At 40.3% G+C, this 13516-nt stretch overlaps 1 protein-coding gene across 1 annotated transcript in view; it reads right to left on the minus strand.

Moving 5' to 3' along the window:
- Positions 1-13510, minus strand: part of SMIM14 (small integral membrane protein 14) — a 55047-nt gene extending 41537 nt beyond the window's left edge. Inside the window, exon 1 of the mRNA XM_017744315.1 lies at positions 13212-13510. Coding sequence (XP_017599804.1) covers positions 13212-13328 — 117 coding nt within the window. The 5' untranslated portion in view covers positions 13329-13510. The remainder of the gene's footprint in view (positions 1-13211) is intronic.
- Between the last annotated feature and the right edge of the window lie 6 nt (positions 13511-13516).

Raw genomic sequence — 13516 nt, forward strand, 5'->3', positions numbered from 1 at the left:
CGCGACGTGCCGGGCGGCCGCAGTGCTGAGCAACGCGTCGGCCATAAAATAAAGCTCCAGTAGGTTAGCGCAGAGAGATGCAGGGACAGAACTGCTCTGGGGCCAGGTGTGCCTGCGGGTCCGCCACAGCCCCCGCGGCCAGGGCTCCGCGGCCCGTCACAAACACGGTCACTTCGGCTGCTTGGCCCAGCCATCCCCACCAAAGTACGAGGGAATTTACAGTGTAGTTTCTCATCTAGAAATCTAAAGCCTGTTCAGGAGCTCGTGACTCACGGGCTTCCGAACAATTAAAGCATCCATCAAAATAAGTATTTAAATGCTGTGAATGAAGTTATAAAGGAAAATTTCAGATTGTGGCCTCTCAGTCTGCCAAGGAGAGGGGGTGTCATGCTCCCAGTACAGAAAGATGGGCCACATCCTGTCTTGAGGACACTGATACCATGCAATAATGGAATGGGATTATACAGAGAAGAAAATCTTGTCCCCACAGTATTTCCAAGGCTGGGTTACCTCCTCCAAGGCAGGAAACAAGGACAGTACTGTAATTAGAGTGAGAAAGGAGGGTTGGATAGAAGTTGCAAGTGCTCTCAGGTTGGTACCTCTGACCACTGCTGTACTGTCTGATATGACCCACATACAGCTGTTCTCATTACTATTTGCAGTTGTCATGGGGTTTTCAAGCCTCCTTTCATGGCAACAGCTTTTTTCCTGAAAGTATTTTTCAAACTTTGGGTGTCTAGCCTATGTTGCTTTGCCAAGTCTTGGATGTATTGCCAGTTGGCAGCCTTGCATGTCCAACCATCATTGGTGTGCAGAGCCACCTCTCTCTGAAAGATGCAGGTAAGCTAACTCTGCTCAGTTAGGGTTGGCCCTGGACATATCCATTCCACTTCTGAGAGGCAGCAGGTAGGCTACCTTTGTCTAGCAATGCCACACAGTCCTGATTTGCTGTGGATCCCATGTTTCAGCCCTTTCTCTTGTCTTAGCACCCAACTAAACAGCAGCAATACTGAAAAGGGAGGCAAGGCACTGACACAAAGCCAGGCCATCACACAAAAAAGCTAAACTATGCAGAGTTTGTATCATCTTTTTTACCTCAATCCAGGGAATTAAGCCTCTGGTAAGGCACTAGGGATGCTAAAATTTATCTTTAATTTGGAAATATGAAACTATATCCCTACAATGTTTCTTGGGAGAACAGGTTTCTTGACAGCCTGTTCAGGAGTTTGGACTGCAACCATGAACATCATCAATATCAAGGTACACTTGGCTTGAAGTATACTTTGTCCTGGCCAACCACTAAGCTAATCCAGACAATGGTGTCAGATGGTAGTCATAGGCAGAATGATCAACTGTTAGCTGCATCTGTCCTTCCAGCTCTCCCTCAACCATCCTCCTAACCCTTCATCAGGAACAAGCCACCCTTGAAACAAGCAAAGGCAGCTTCTCAACACCATTAAGCAGTCTTGGATGTCTGTCTCCCACACCTCCTACACAGATTTTCTAGAAAACAGATCTGAGATCCTGAAATCCCCAAACCAGACACAGCTTACCATTAGTCCTGGCTCAAACAAGAGAGGAGAGCAATGCTAACTACACAATAGCAGAGAGGAAGGTTTCTCCTGCCATGCTGAGGCAGGGCTTGGACAAAGTCAAACAGAAATTGCTGAAATGATAGCAGGCATTCTTGGAGCAACCATGGAAATTGAGAAGAGAATCTCAGTGATTGATTCTTGGAGAACTGAATTTGAACAATCCTAGAACTAGAAGGGCAAGACTAAGTGAGCTGGACCAGCAGCATGAGATGCCTTGTCAGAAATAATATGAGCCTGCAAAGAGTCTATATAGGAGAGGCAGGAATTGATGGTGATGACAACTGAGTGATCTACAAGAAAGCAGTATGCAATGATGGCACTTACAACTAGAGCTGGGATGTCTTCCTCACTTTGAATTAAATGCAGCCTCCTCAAACCTCAGCACATCACATCTTTCTGGCTCATTTCTCACATCATCCCATCCAGGTACTTGCATTATGTCTGGTAATGTCTTGAAATTGTGTCTTGAAGAGGTGTGCAAGCAGCACTACCTGGCTGGCCAGAGCACCCCTAGATGAGATACAACTACCTCTTCCTACTCTCATTTCTTCACCCCATATTGTTACTGAAAAGCTCAGCATATCTGGAAATAGTTTTACATAACTGGTCTCAGTGAAAAGCTGAGGGTTTTTCAGTATTCTGCATTATTCGCACTTTTTGACAGCAAAATAGCAATTATTGTCCTGATTATTTTTCTTTGTTCAACATATGTTTCCACTGGCATTCTTGGAATAAGGGAAGCTGATGGGCCTAATGAAGGATGGATTTGTGAAAGGGTTATCCTCATGTATGAAACTTCAGAGGATGAACTGTCAAGGAAGAGGGGCAGGCAACAGGAACCACAGAAAGAAGAGACCAGGAACAAGAGAAACAATGCATAAGCTTATTGCTTTCAAATCAGCAAGAATGTACACGTAAGCAGAAGTAGCTGGGTATTTTACATAAAACATTCTGCCAGAGCATCCCTCAGAATTTGGCCCTCCTGGTTCCCACGGGCAAATGAACAAGCCATTGCAGGCACTGATTCTATCTCAGCTTCCTACTCCCAGGCTTCAGCCATCTGCTTCCCCTTACACACACAAATTTAGTGCACAATACAGCAGTAAAACAAGATCCTGATATGGAGGCTGTTTTCAGACTCACTATGAAGTCTCTGTTCTGGCAGTCAAACTATGATGAAAACAGTGATGACTTACACTACTTTATGAACAAAGGCATGAGATGCATTCAAAATCAGCTAGTAACAAGGTCAGAATAGTGAATCCCCTGATTTTGGCACACTAGAAGAATTGTGATGCCCACTGCCAAGCTAAAACTATGAAGACAACTCTGCTTAAAGGGCGGAGGGTGGTAATATTCCTTCCACCAAAACCCTGTACAATGGAGGAGGGTGGAAGTTGAGCAAAACTTACTATGACATTCTCTATGTCCATCATCTCAAAGTAGTGTGGGTTGAGCATTTTGTGAAGCAACAGGCAGGTGTCACATTCCACATCACAGTGCTAGCTTTCAACTTTTCTACCCCAGTAGGCAATGGAAAAGTAGGAGTCACGTTGGTGATCTAACTTGCCAAATAATGAATGAGCTTGTTTACAGACACTGAAGAATGTTACTTTTCCTATTCTGAAGTTCTTTTTCTGCTGATGTTCTCATCTTTGCTGCATAAGTCATGTCACTAGGCATTGTATCACTGACATCCAGATACTCTGTGGAGTGGATATTCTTCATCTGCAATTCATGCAGTTTCAGGAGATCTGAAAAATGACCTAGAAATGGGGCAACTTCTCTTAATGCAACTCCTTTTCTGTCTGCTCCCTCTTTTCTTGTATGAAGTTCATAATGAGTAGATAACGCTATTCCTAGAAGAAATCTGCAGAAAACTCTGCTGCAAATTTTGATACCAATGAGCCATTTGGAAGAGGTCTGCAAAATGGTCTGAAAATGGCACCTAGGAAGTGGAAAGGAAAAGATTATTAACTACCCTTGTTGTAGCAAGGTAAGAGAGGCCTTTTGGCAGCAACACTGGGATTTTTGGAAATGGAAATCTAATTTTGGAAAAAGAAGCCAAGTTCTTAGAAAAGTTGCCTGCAAGCATTCCTAGAATTCAGCTGGGCTGGCACCTCACAAAGCTCTGGAGAACTGAAAAACACTTTGGGACACTAGGCAGCAAGCCTGTGAATTGGTCGGCACAAAGTCTATATTGTGTACTTATGTTAAATTAACAGATATTTCTCATGTAATCACCACTGAACCAAATTTTTACTGCCAGATTTTGTGCTGATGTGCAGATATAAACTTAATGAACACTCAACCACAATCGTCAAAACTCACAGAAAAAATATGGCTCAGTGTAAACAAGAACGTCCATTGAAATTGTCAGAGGACCTATGGAGGATCATTTGTGCTTCTGAAGCATCCACACACCAACAGACTTTTGTGATCAATTAGCCGCAGTCCAGGGAAAATGACCACAAAGGATTGCTGCAATGCTGCCAGACCACAGCTGCCTGGTGAAGTTTTCCAAACTAGGAAACAGATGAAGGAAATCTGAAGTTGAGGGGATGACAAGGATTATGTTATACTTAACTAGAATATCGACTAGTAATTTAGATTTACTATGAAATGCAAGCAGGTCAATTGGGACACTTACAAGGTCAGGTTTGCAAAAAGCAATTTAGAAATAGAGGATTAAGTCCTGAGCCACCAAACTGTTAATGATAACACTCACTGGTAAAGATACACCATCTGAATTAGGCTGAAATGGTTTTGTAATATTAGAATAGTAAGTTCTCAGTAACCACATAAGTTAATAGTCCACTAAATTACATTGATAATTATCCAATCAGTGTTGGGAACATTCTTTTGCAATTACTTTGGGCAATCCCCTCTAAAAATGTGGTCTAAATGAACCAACACTGGTATAACCTTAAAAAATTGTTTTTCCTCTGGAGCAGAAATCATAATAGCAGCTGCAAAATTGTGGTGGCTTCCTCACAAAGAACAGAATGAACTGCTTCATAAGCAACTGTAGTTCACATAAGCTATCTGCAGCCATAAATTTACCAGCAGCTAACATTGCTATATTAATCTGAAAACTGCTGCCACTCGGGAAAAACACATCTCATGTCACCCTCTATGTTCCGAGCCATTTCAGCATTTAGTCTCAAAATGCCTCCGAACATGAGTCAGAGCCCTCAACTGTTACAGTTCTCACAGACTTGAAATAAAAATTAATCCCTGTTTCTTTCCAAGTGAATGCCTAATAGAAGAAGCCATATCTAACAGACAAACCACAACCTAAAATGCAAGCAAGCAGATTTGATATCAGGTGCAGAAAAAAATATGAGAAAAAATGAAAACAAGGTCCCAAAGGATTTTTTGAAGTAAACACTTTACTACATATAACAAAGAAGCAGCAATGAGTTGAAATTTTCTGGTCATGAACTGAGAATTACTTTGATCTGAAATGGATATACACAGTTTGCAGTTAGTATCACTTGGTATATGACTGAAATTTAAGAGTAACCATCCATTAAAAAACAAGGCATTATTTACTAAGAAAAAAGATATGACAAAAAGAGAAGACATTTCACATGTTGCTGAGGAGGTGTATCAAAAGGCATTACTCTGCCAGTCAGTGCTTGGAGATCAGTATTTTACCACATAAAACGCGGCAGCATCTCTGTATGGACTACAGAGAACTAAATCACATTGTTGGAAAAGAATCCCATCTATTATCACTGTAAGCAATACTCTGGTTTCTGTAGCACATTCCACCATACCTTTTACTTCGGATATGAGAACATGAGTATTGACAAGTGTACAAGAAATGACTGCTCTCTCAGCTGGGCAAGATCTGTATAGACAAAATGCAAGGGTTTTAACTTGTGCACATTTGCTCTTAAGCAAATTTTGTTTGAGGATGTGGTATGATGCAGCTGGATGTTTGCTGTAGTATGTCACACCTGTTGAAGAGGAGTTGTAAACCCTACAAGTGGTTTAGTATAAGAAAGAAAATTCGGCTTTACAGAACTTGACAACACTGTCTGGTCAGGAAAAAAGAATTCTGTAGTATACCCTCAGCAAGTTTGCTGACAACACCAAACTGAGTGGTGCGAACAACACACTGGAGAGAAGGGGTGTCATCCTGAGGGGCCTTGAGAGACTTGAAAGGTGGGTCTGTGCAAACCTCATGAAGTTCAACAAGGCTGAGTGCAAGGTCCTGCACATAGATTAAGGCAATCCCAGGGACAAATACAGGCTGGGAGGAGAATGGATTGAGAGCAGCTCTGCTGAGAAGGACTTGGGAGTGCCAGTGGATGAGAGTCTGGACTTGACCCAGCAACATGCGCTTGCAGCCCATAAAGCCAATTGTATCCTGGGCTGCATCAAAAGTGTGGTCTGTAGGTCAAGGGACATGACTCATCCCCTCTACTGTGCTCTTCTGAGACCCCACCGGGAGTGCTGCATCCAGCTTTGGGTCCCCCAACATAAGAAGGACATGGACCTGATGGAATGAGTCCAAAGGAGAGACACGAAGATGATGGAGCACCTCTCCTATGAGGAACAGCTGAGAGCTGTTCAGTTTGGAGAAAGCTCGGGGGAGACTTTATTGTGTCCTTCCAGTACCTAAAAGGGGCCTACAAGAAGGCTGGAGAGACTTTTTACAATGGGTTTATTAGGATGAAATTTTTACTGTGAGGGTGGTAAAGCACTGGAACAGGTTGCCCAGAGAAGCTGTGGCTGCCACATCCCTGGAAGTGCTCAAGGCCAGGTTGAATAGGGCCCTGAGTAACCTGGTCTAGTGGAAAGTGTCACCCATGACAGGGGGTTGGAAGTAGGTGATCTTTAAGGTACCTTCCAACCCAAACCATTCTATAATTCAACTGAACTCACAGTTCATAAATTTTGCAAAAACACCATACAGATTGAGGGAAACCATTTTGGTGTTTGAAAATACGAATTTACATTTTTGGTGTTTAAACAGGTTATTGTGGTTACATTTTGTTAAGCTACTAAGGCAATTATTAGACATAGATGACATCTCTAAAACTGAAGGTAATTACTGAAAAAGAAGAATGGAAAGACTGGAAGCCAAAGCTGTATTATAGCAGAAGCCTAACTCCTCTGTAGAGAAAATACTGAGCCAGTCCCTTCAAAATGGTGCCCAGTGACAGGACAAGAGCTAAACATATGAAAACATTTCTTTATTCTGATGCCAACTGACCACTGGTAGAGGCTGCCCACAAAGGCTGCGGTGTCTCATATCCATAAATATATTCAAATGGACATGGTCCTGGCGAGGCAACCTGCTCTGGCTGACCCCGCTTTGACAGGAAAGGTGGACTAGACGATCTCAAAAGGTCCCTTTCAACCTTGACCCTGCTGTGATTCTGTGATACTGTGCCGCTTAAGAGGGAACCCAGGAGCAGATACACCTGTAAAGCATTCTCACTGCAATTTCTGTGGGAGTAAAATTATTTGGAATGAGTGATAATATGATATAGTATGGCACCTATAAATATGTCTGCAGGAAGTGTTAATATCTTTTATGTCTGGTCTGTATTTGGGGAAGGGACCAACAGCGTAATGTCATAACATGCCTAGGACTAAGAATTAGAATCTGCAAAATCTTGAGAGACAATCGTACAGCATGCCTGAATATTTCCCAGTATGACTAAGCAAGGAGAAAGAAAGACACAGTCAAGAATACTGCCTTTAAAAGCTAGTTCCAATTCACCATGTGATCTTTTTGCACTGTCAGAAAGATGGGAAAGCTGTAACAGGGATTTTTATGAGATGGATAATACTTCACTGAAACAGCTATAATTACTAGCTTTCATTTGAGAAGAATGTTCAAGACAAGAAACCCCTTACATCTGAACTAGATCTTCCACCTAAACAAAGGCATATGCTATTACTGAAAAGAAAGACACACAGAATAGCAGGGATTTTCTAGATACTGTTCTGTGAAACATTGCATGCCTGGCAGAAATCCACAGACCAGAGAAATGGCTTGTATCTGCTGTGTTCAGGGAAACTGTACATTACTCAATACAGAACACTATTTGAGCCTTGTTTGTTTAAACTAACTTTATTCTCAGTTTTCTCTAGTAAGTTTCCAGGTGCTCTGTTCTTGCTAGCCACATGGACAAACTGAAGACAATCAGGTTAGGAAAATAACAAATCTGATTGTCTTGACTTCTATTCTTGAACAGATCCTTACTGGTTTCTATGATTTCAAATGCTGTTCAATTAACTTTTTTTTACAGACCTGTGGTGCAAACACTGACTAGGGATTTAGACTTAAGGATTTAACTCTAAATTATTATTCTACTGTAATAAGATCAATAGAAAAATTGGGATGTTTTTCCTAATACAAAATTGTTCTAATCTCCAAAATGCAGCTATTTTAGGATGGTATCAACATATCTACAACAACAGAGCCTGATAAATTATCCATCTGTCACAGCTGAGCTCTTTCTGGATGATCTCTGACAAACTTCACTATTTTGTAAATTTTTGTTGTAGACGGTTCCAAAAGACTTCCATCAGTTGTGGATTTGGTGCCCATCATGACAGATTATACTGTAGTTTAGCAAAATGGCCATCATTAGAAGTAAGTTCAAATTCTAGATACAATTTTCCAAAACCCTCAGAATCAAAAATTGCTGGACCAAGCAATAATAGCTGAATTCAAGAGCTCCAGATTGTTTTTTTATTAGTCCAACCTTTCAGGATCCCTAAAAAGTCTCATGCTTTACAAAACAGAGAGATCATTGAAGGAATTCTTAACAATTGATATGTAAAGTATGCTGGAGTATGTTGTCTCTGTGGCTTGGCTTCTAGTAGATTTCTCATTTTATTGCACATATTCTTGTATTACACCGTGGTTATTCATACATCTTTAATCCATATTCTCTTACAGCTGGAAACCTTTTTTGAGGTGGGACCACATGTACTTCATAAGACTATTGCCTGCAGGAGCTTAATCCATCTCTGCAGCCTGCATTGATGGCTCTATGTCTCAGGTTATGTACATTAAGAGGAAAGGTGTCCAGTCTCATCCTTTTCTCCCGAGAAGATGCAGCAGTGATTTAGGAGATGAGTTTGCAACATACACTCCCTGAATTAAGTGATGCCTATCTGCTCAAACGAAAATACAGAAAGCCAGGTGGAACCATCCCAGAGACACAAATTTGATATATATGATGGCAGTTGGACCACTTATACAAAGTGAGCTTCCTAGCAGTCTGCTTATCTACATTGTTAGGAACATGAAAATATTTTAGCAATTAAAGACCACTACCAAAGGAAGTGGGTTTATCTTTCATTTATTCTGGATTCCCAAATTCATTCAATTACTGCTTCACAATTATTTGCTGCTCTAGTTCTAATTCCAAACTCAGATCTCCTAATGAGCAACTCTAACTCCACCCTCAAACAATCACTTCAAAATATTAATGCCATTTTATCTTCTCTCTAACTTACTTGCTGCATTTAAGCACTTCCCTAGCTACCACTGCACTGAACAACAAATTTAAGCTTCTAGCTAAAAGACTGATATACTTCAGTCCTGATGACTTTTATAAAATAGAGGTTTTCTGAGTATCAGTCTGGATCTGAATTTAGCCCCTACAGTCATTAAAATAGTAGCATTTTTTATTCAGTCACAAATCCTAAGGCCATGAGGAGAAGGTAATGTCCAGCTGGCCAGGAAAAGCTATCCAGCTGGCCTTTTAAGGCAGCTCTAACTCCCTTTTGTACCTTTCTATGAAACTATGATCTAACTCCACTAATTCAGATGAATTGCATCATATGAATTCAACCTGAGTGACTTCACATCACTCTAATATTTAGTTAGAACCCTTACTGCCTTTTAATGCATATATATTTAATCTGCTAATGACATGAAAACTATAATTTGGTAAGTGCAGGCATCTTGAGTGAATACTTCCTCTCTCTTCCTGAACACCAAACAATTTCTGTTCTACTGGTTTTGGCATTTCTGCCTACAGAACTCCTACAGGTACGGCTGGACAAGGCAGTGACAGTAACATGAGTTATTTGTAAGGCAAAGAAAGCTTCCCAACAGAGGGATCCGTCTCAGTCGAACAAGGCAAACTGCCCTGTTCCACCCAGGAGAGGGCACTCTTACACCTGGCCACGCAACCGGACATGGACACCTATAGGAGGAACAGGAAAGTTAAGATGACATCTTAGAACTCGGTCAACTTGCACGACCAGTTAGTTATTTTTGTGATAACGCTAATCTCCAGGATAAGTTGAATCATCCAGACGCTGCCACAATAGGAACACAATATGACAGACAATAAACGTGCTGGCTAAATTTATTCTTAGTCTCTGAAATGGGCTGAATGATACGCAGATAAAAAAGACAATTTCTGCATTTTTCTGTTAAAAGCTGGGATCATAGAGAGCTATAGTCTACCTTTCGTGGAAAACGAAGGTTAAATTTAAAAATAACCTAGTTATATGAATATTATTTGTTGCCTTTTTAAAAAATAAAGCATTATTATAAATGAGCATACAAACATTTAAATGCAAAGTGCATATAATCTAATACTAACAAAGCCTGTAAAGTTAATCCTTATATGGATATCCCATGAAATAAATAAAATAAGAATTAAAAATGCTACAAGTTCAACCCGTTTCTAAAAGGACTGAAATCAATATACATATCTCTTGAGATAGCTTTCCTCTCCAATAAGTAATCCTCCAGCAACAATGAGAGAAGATCAAGCCTGACATTTTTGATTTTTCTAAACTAAAGAAGCCAAGATGAGGAGGTGGTAGTTTTGTTATGCAAGACATAAAACAGTAAAAGAGGAATAGAATTCTGCATACTGGAAAGTTATTGTTTCAAAAACCTCATTTTCCTCTAATCACAGGGGACAATCTCAATAATTCCAAATTTTCTCTAAGTAATTCTACTAGAAAAATGTCCTATTGATATGAAAAGAATAAAATTAGGAAAATATTGAAATGAGAAAAAGATCACCAAGAATCTTAACTTGAACAGAAAGTAAATCATACTTAGTGCTGTCATAAGCATCTTGGAGTCCCCAATCAGTACTCTGGGGCTAGGGGCATCCATAGTCTGAGAGAGAGAAGAACCATACACATGGTGACTATACTGGATGTACAGCAAGTGAGTCCAATGCACACAAAGTTTGCATGAACCATAGCCACTTTTCCATGAAAATGTGGGGAGCTGTTTCCTACATATAGGTTGCATGACAGACAGTACTTCCCATCTTACATGGGAAATGACACGGTGTTTAGGATGTTTGGTTATCCTAGCACTGGCTAGCGAATATTGTTAGTCTTTCCATATTGAGAACTTGGGCTGAGGCCTTACAACCACTGACCTTACATTATAGGCACTGATCCTCTCAACTTTCCTCCTGCAATAATCTTACGTAGTTTGAACTTCATTTAATACACCGTATCATCTGCTCCCACTTCCAGAAGTATTTCAAAATAATATGCCAAGCATAATAAACAATGCACAGATACAATTCTGAGTATCTCCCACTCTATTAGTTGTGATCAACACCAATGGGCAAAAGCATAAACCAATCTGCAGCCAGCTTGTAAAAGCTGATGTTGAAAGAACTGTTCAGTATGAGACTAAAATGATGATAGGATCAATGAAAGAACTATCTCCTGAAATCATATATACTACAAATTTTTTAAATTCAAAAAATGAGCTATATTCAATGGACTACAGCTGTACATTTTGTGTATGGATTTTCCTAAGGGCAAAAGACTAATGAGAACTTAATTCAGGGGTTTATTATCAACATACCATAAAATACATTAGGGAGTCAGACATGGAAGTCACTGAAATCACACAAAGAGGCTATGTTCTCATTTTTTGTCTAAGAATTTTCTTTTTTAATAAAGCAAAAATAAAACAACAGACAAACCAACCAACCCAACACCCCCGTTCCCCCCAAGCCAAACCAACCCCCAAAACACCTATTCGAAGTCTATGGTCCTGTTCTACCCTAAAACCCTGTAGATTCTTCTGTAAAATAGTAAAATATAATAAATTACAGAACAGTATAGGAGGTATAAATGATACTCCCAGCATGCTGATTATGTAAGGTACTGATTTTTATGTAGATTTTGATCCTGGCAAAACTCACCACTACTCTGTTCTACCAGCCAAAAAGCCTTTTTATATCTGTCTTTCAGCAAAGAGAAAATTAACACAGTATATGGTGAATATGAAACAGTTGTGAGGTAAGTGAAAAATGCCTATTTAAGGACAAGGGAAAGGAATACGGTATACCAAGGAAAAGAGATACAGTAATTCATATTAATTTCATTTTTGCAGTAACAGGCTCTGACATTCGTAATCCAAATGAGCACATGGAAATGAACCTAGTTACAAACAGGCAAAATCACTGCCCTTTACCATGGCTGTTACTGGATGTCTACTACCTATAACATAAAAGCATACTCACAGGAACACAAAGGATTTTGACACTTGATAAAGGTCATGTTTTCCACTCCATTCAGAGCAAAATCTGAATATTGGGAGCTTAGCTTCTTTCTATGAGCTGCCTGAAAAGACATGAAGGATTTAACCTGGAGATTTTATGTACTACCTGTATTATTTTTGTCTATAGTACTCATAGTTGCTCAGCACTCTATAAACCTAACTTTCATCTAAGAGGGAAAAAAGAGTTATTATCCTTTCTTTGTTGGTGAGAGCCAATGGCACAGAAAAGTCGTGACCTACCTCCTCAAAAGGAATTTAAGACACATCAGTGGAACTTGGATGTCTAAATTATTCTCAAGATGAAGGTCCAAGATCACACTGTAAGTCATTAAAAAGAAACCAGGCCTACTGCAAAATGGTCCTTTTCATAAATGTACTGAAAACCTCAGCTGAAAAACTGGATTGTGTAATACATTTAAAAGTTTTAATCTGAAAAAGAACTAATTTGATGAACAGATGCACATGGTACAACATTTTTGCAGAAAAATGAACTTTTCCCAGTCAAACTACAGGGGAAGAGTAAACACATTAAAAGGACTATATGCATCTGTATATAGTTGACAGATTTTTAAAATTTATTTATTTTTTTGTTGCTTGGGCCTATACTTTCTTTATTGTGCATATGAGTCAAAATGCTGTGTATACTAATGGAGATAAATGAACAGCACTTGCAGAAAACAGCCCTACCAGAAGCTGACATTTGTTGAGATAAATGTCTATGTTGTACGTTGTCCTGCACTGCACCGTTAAAATGGGGCCCTAGAAAATGTTTCTGTAAACCTTAATGTCTTGAAAGCCTCTGGTTCCTGAATAAACAACAGTTCAAAATGCAATCTCATGTTCCCCTCTGAAAATCTATCTATGCTCTTCGATAGCATACCTTATGTTACACACCTCAGGTTAGAAGTTATGGTCAGTTACCCTACTTCAGAACAGAAGCAACATCTGTGGGTGCCCGTGTTTGCTTCTGCGATAAAATGCCTATTAGACTGGGGTGACCTTTGCCTTTTACTCTACTTTTAAAATACTGTAGCAGAATCCGTGAAAATAAGCAGTTCCTTTCACTGTTCCCCGTAAGTTACCTGTTCCTGGGCCTGCAAGTTCCCCAGGCCCCGTGTGAGGAGGTACCAGCGTCTCCAGGGGGAGGGGGGAAGAGGACGAGGAGCAGGTCTGGGAGAGAGATGTGTAAAGAATAACATTTTCCTCTGCCGAGCATAAGGGGAAAAAATAGAGAAACCGCCGTTATGGGCCCAGGTGGGTAGATTCTTAAGTTACATGAGAGCCCCCTGGTTCTTTTTGCTCGGGGGCTTCACCAGAAGACATACCAGCTGCTCCTTGAGCCAGCTGTTTCCTCAGCGACACCTCAGACATTTCTCCCGCTACCGCG

Source organism: Corvus brachyrhynchos, unplaced genomic scaffold (assembly GCF_000691975.1).
Source record: "Corvus brachyrhynchos isolate BGI_N302 unplaced genomic scaffold, ASM69197v1 scaffold17, whole genome shotgun sequence".
In the NCBI taxonomy this organism is placed as follows: Eukaryota; Metazoa; Chordata; class Aves; order Passeriformes; family Corvidae; genus Corvus; species Corvus brachyrhynchos.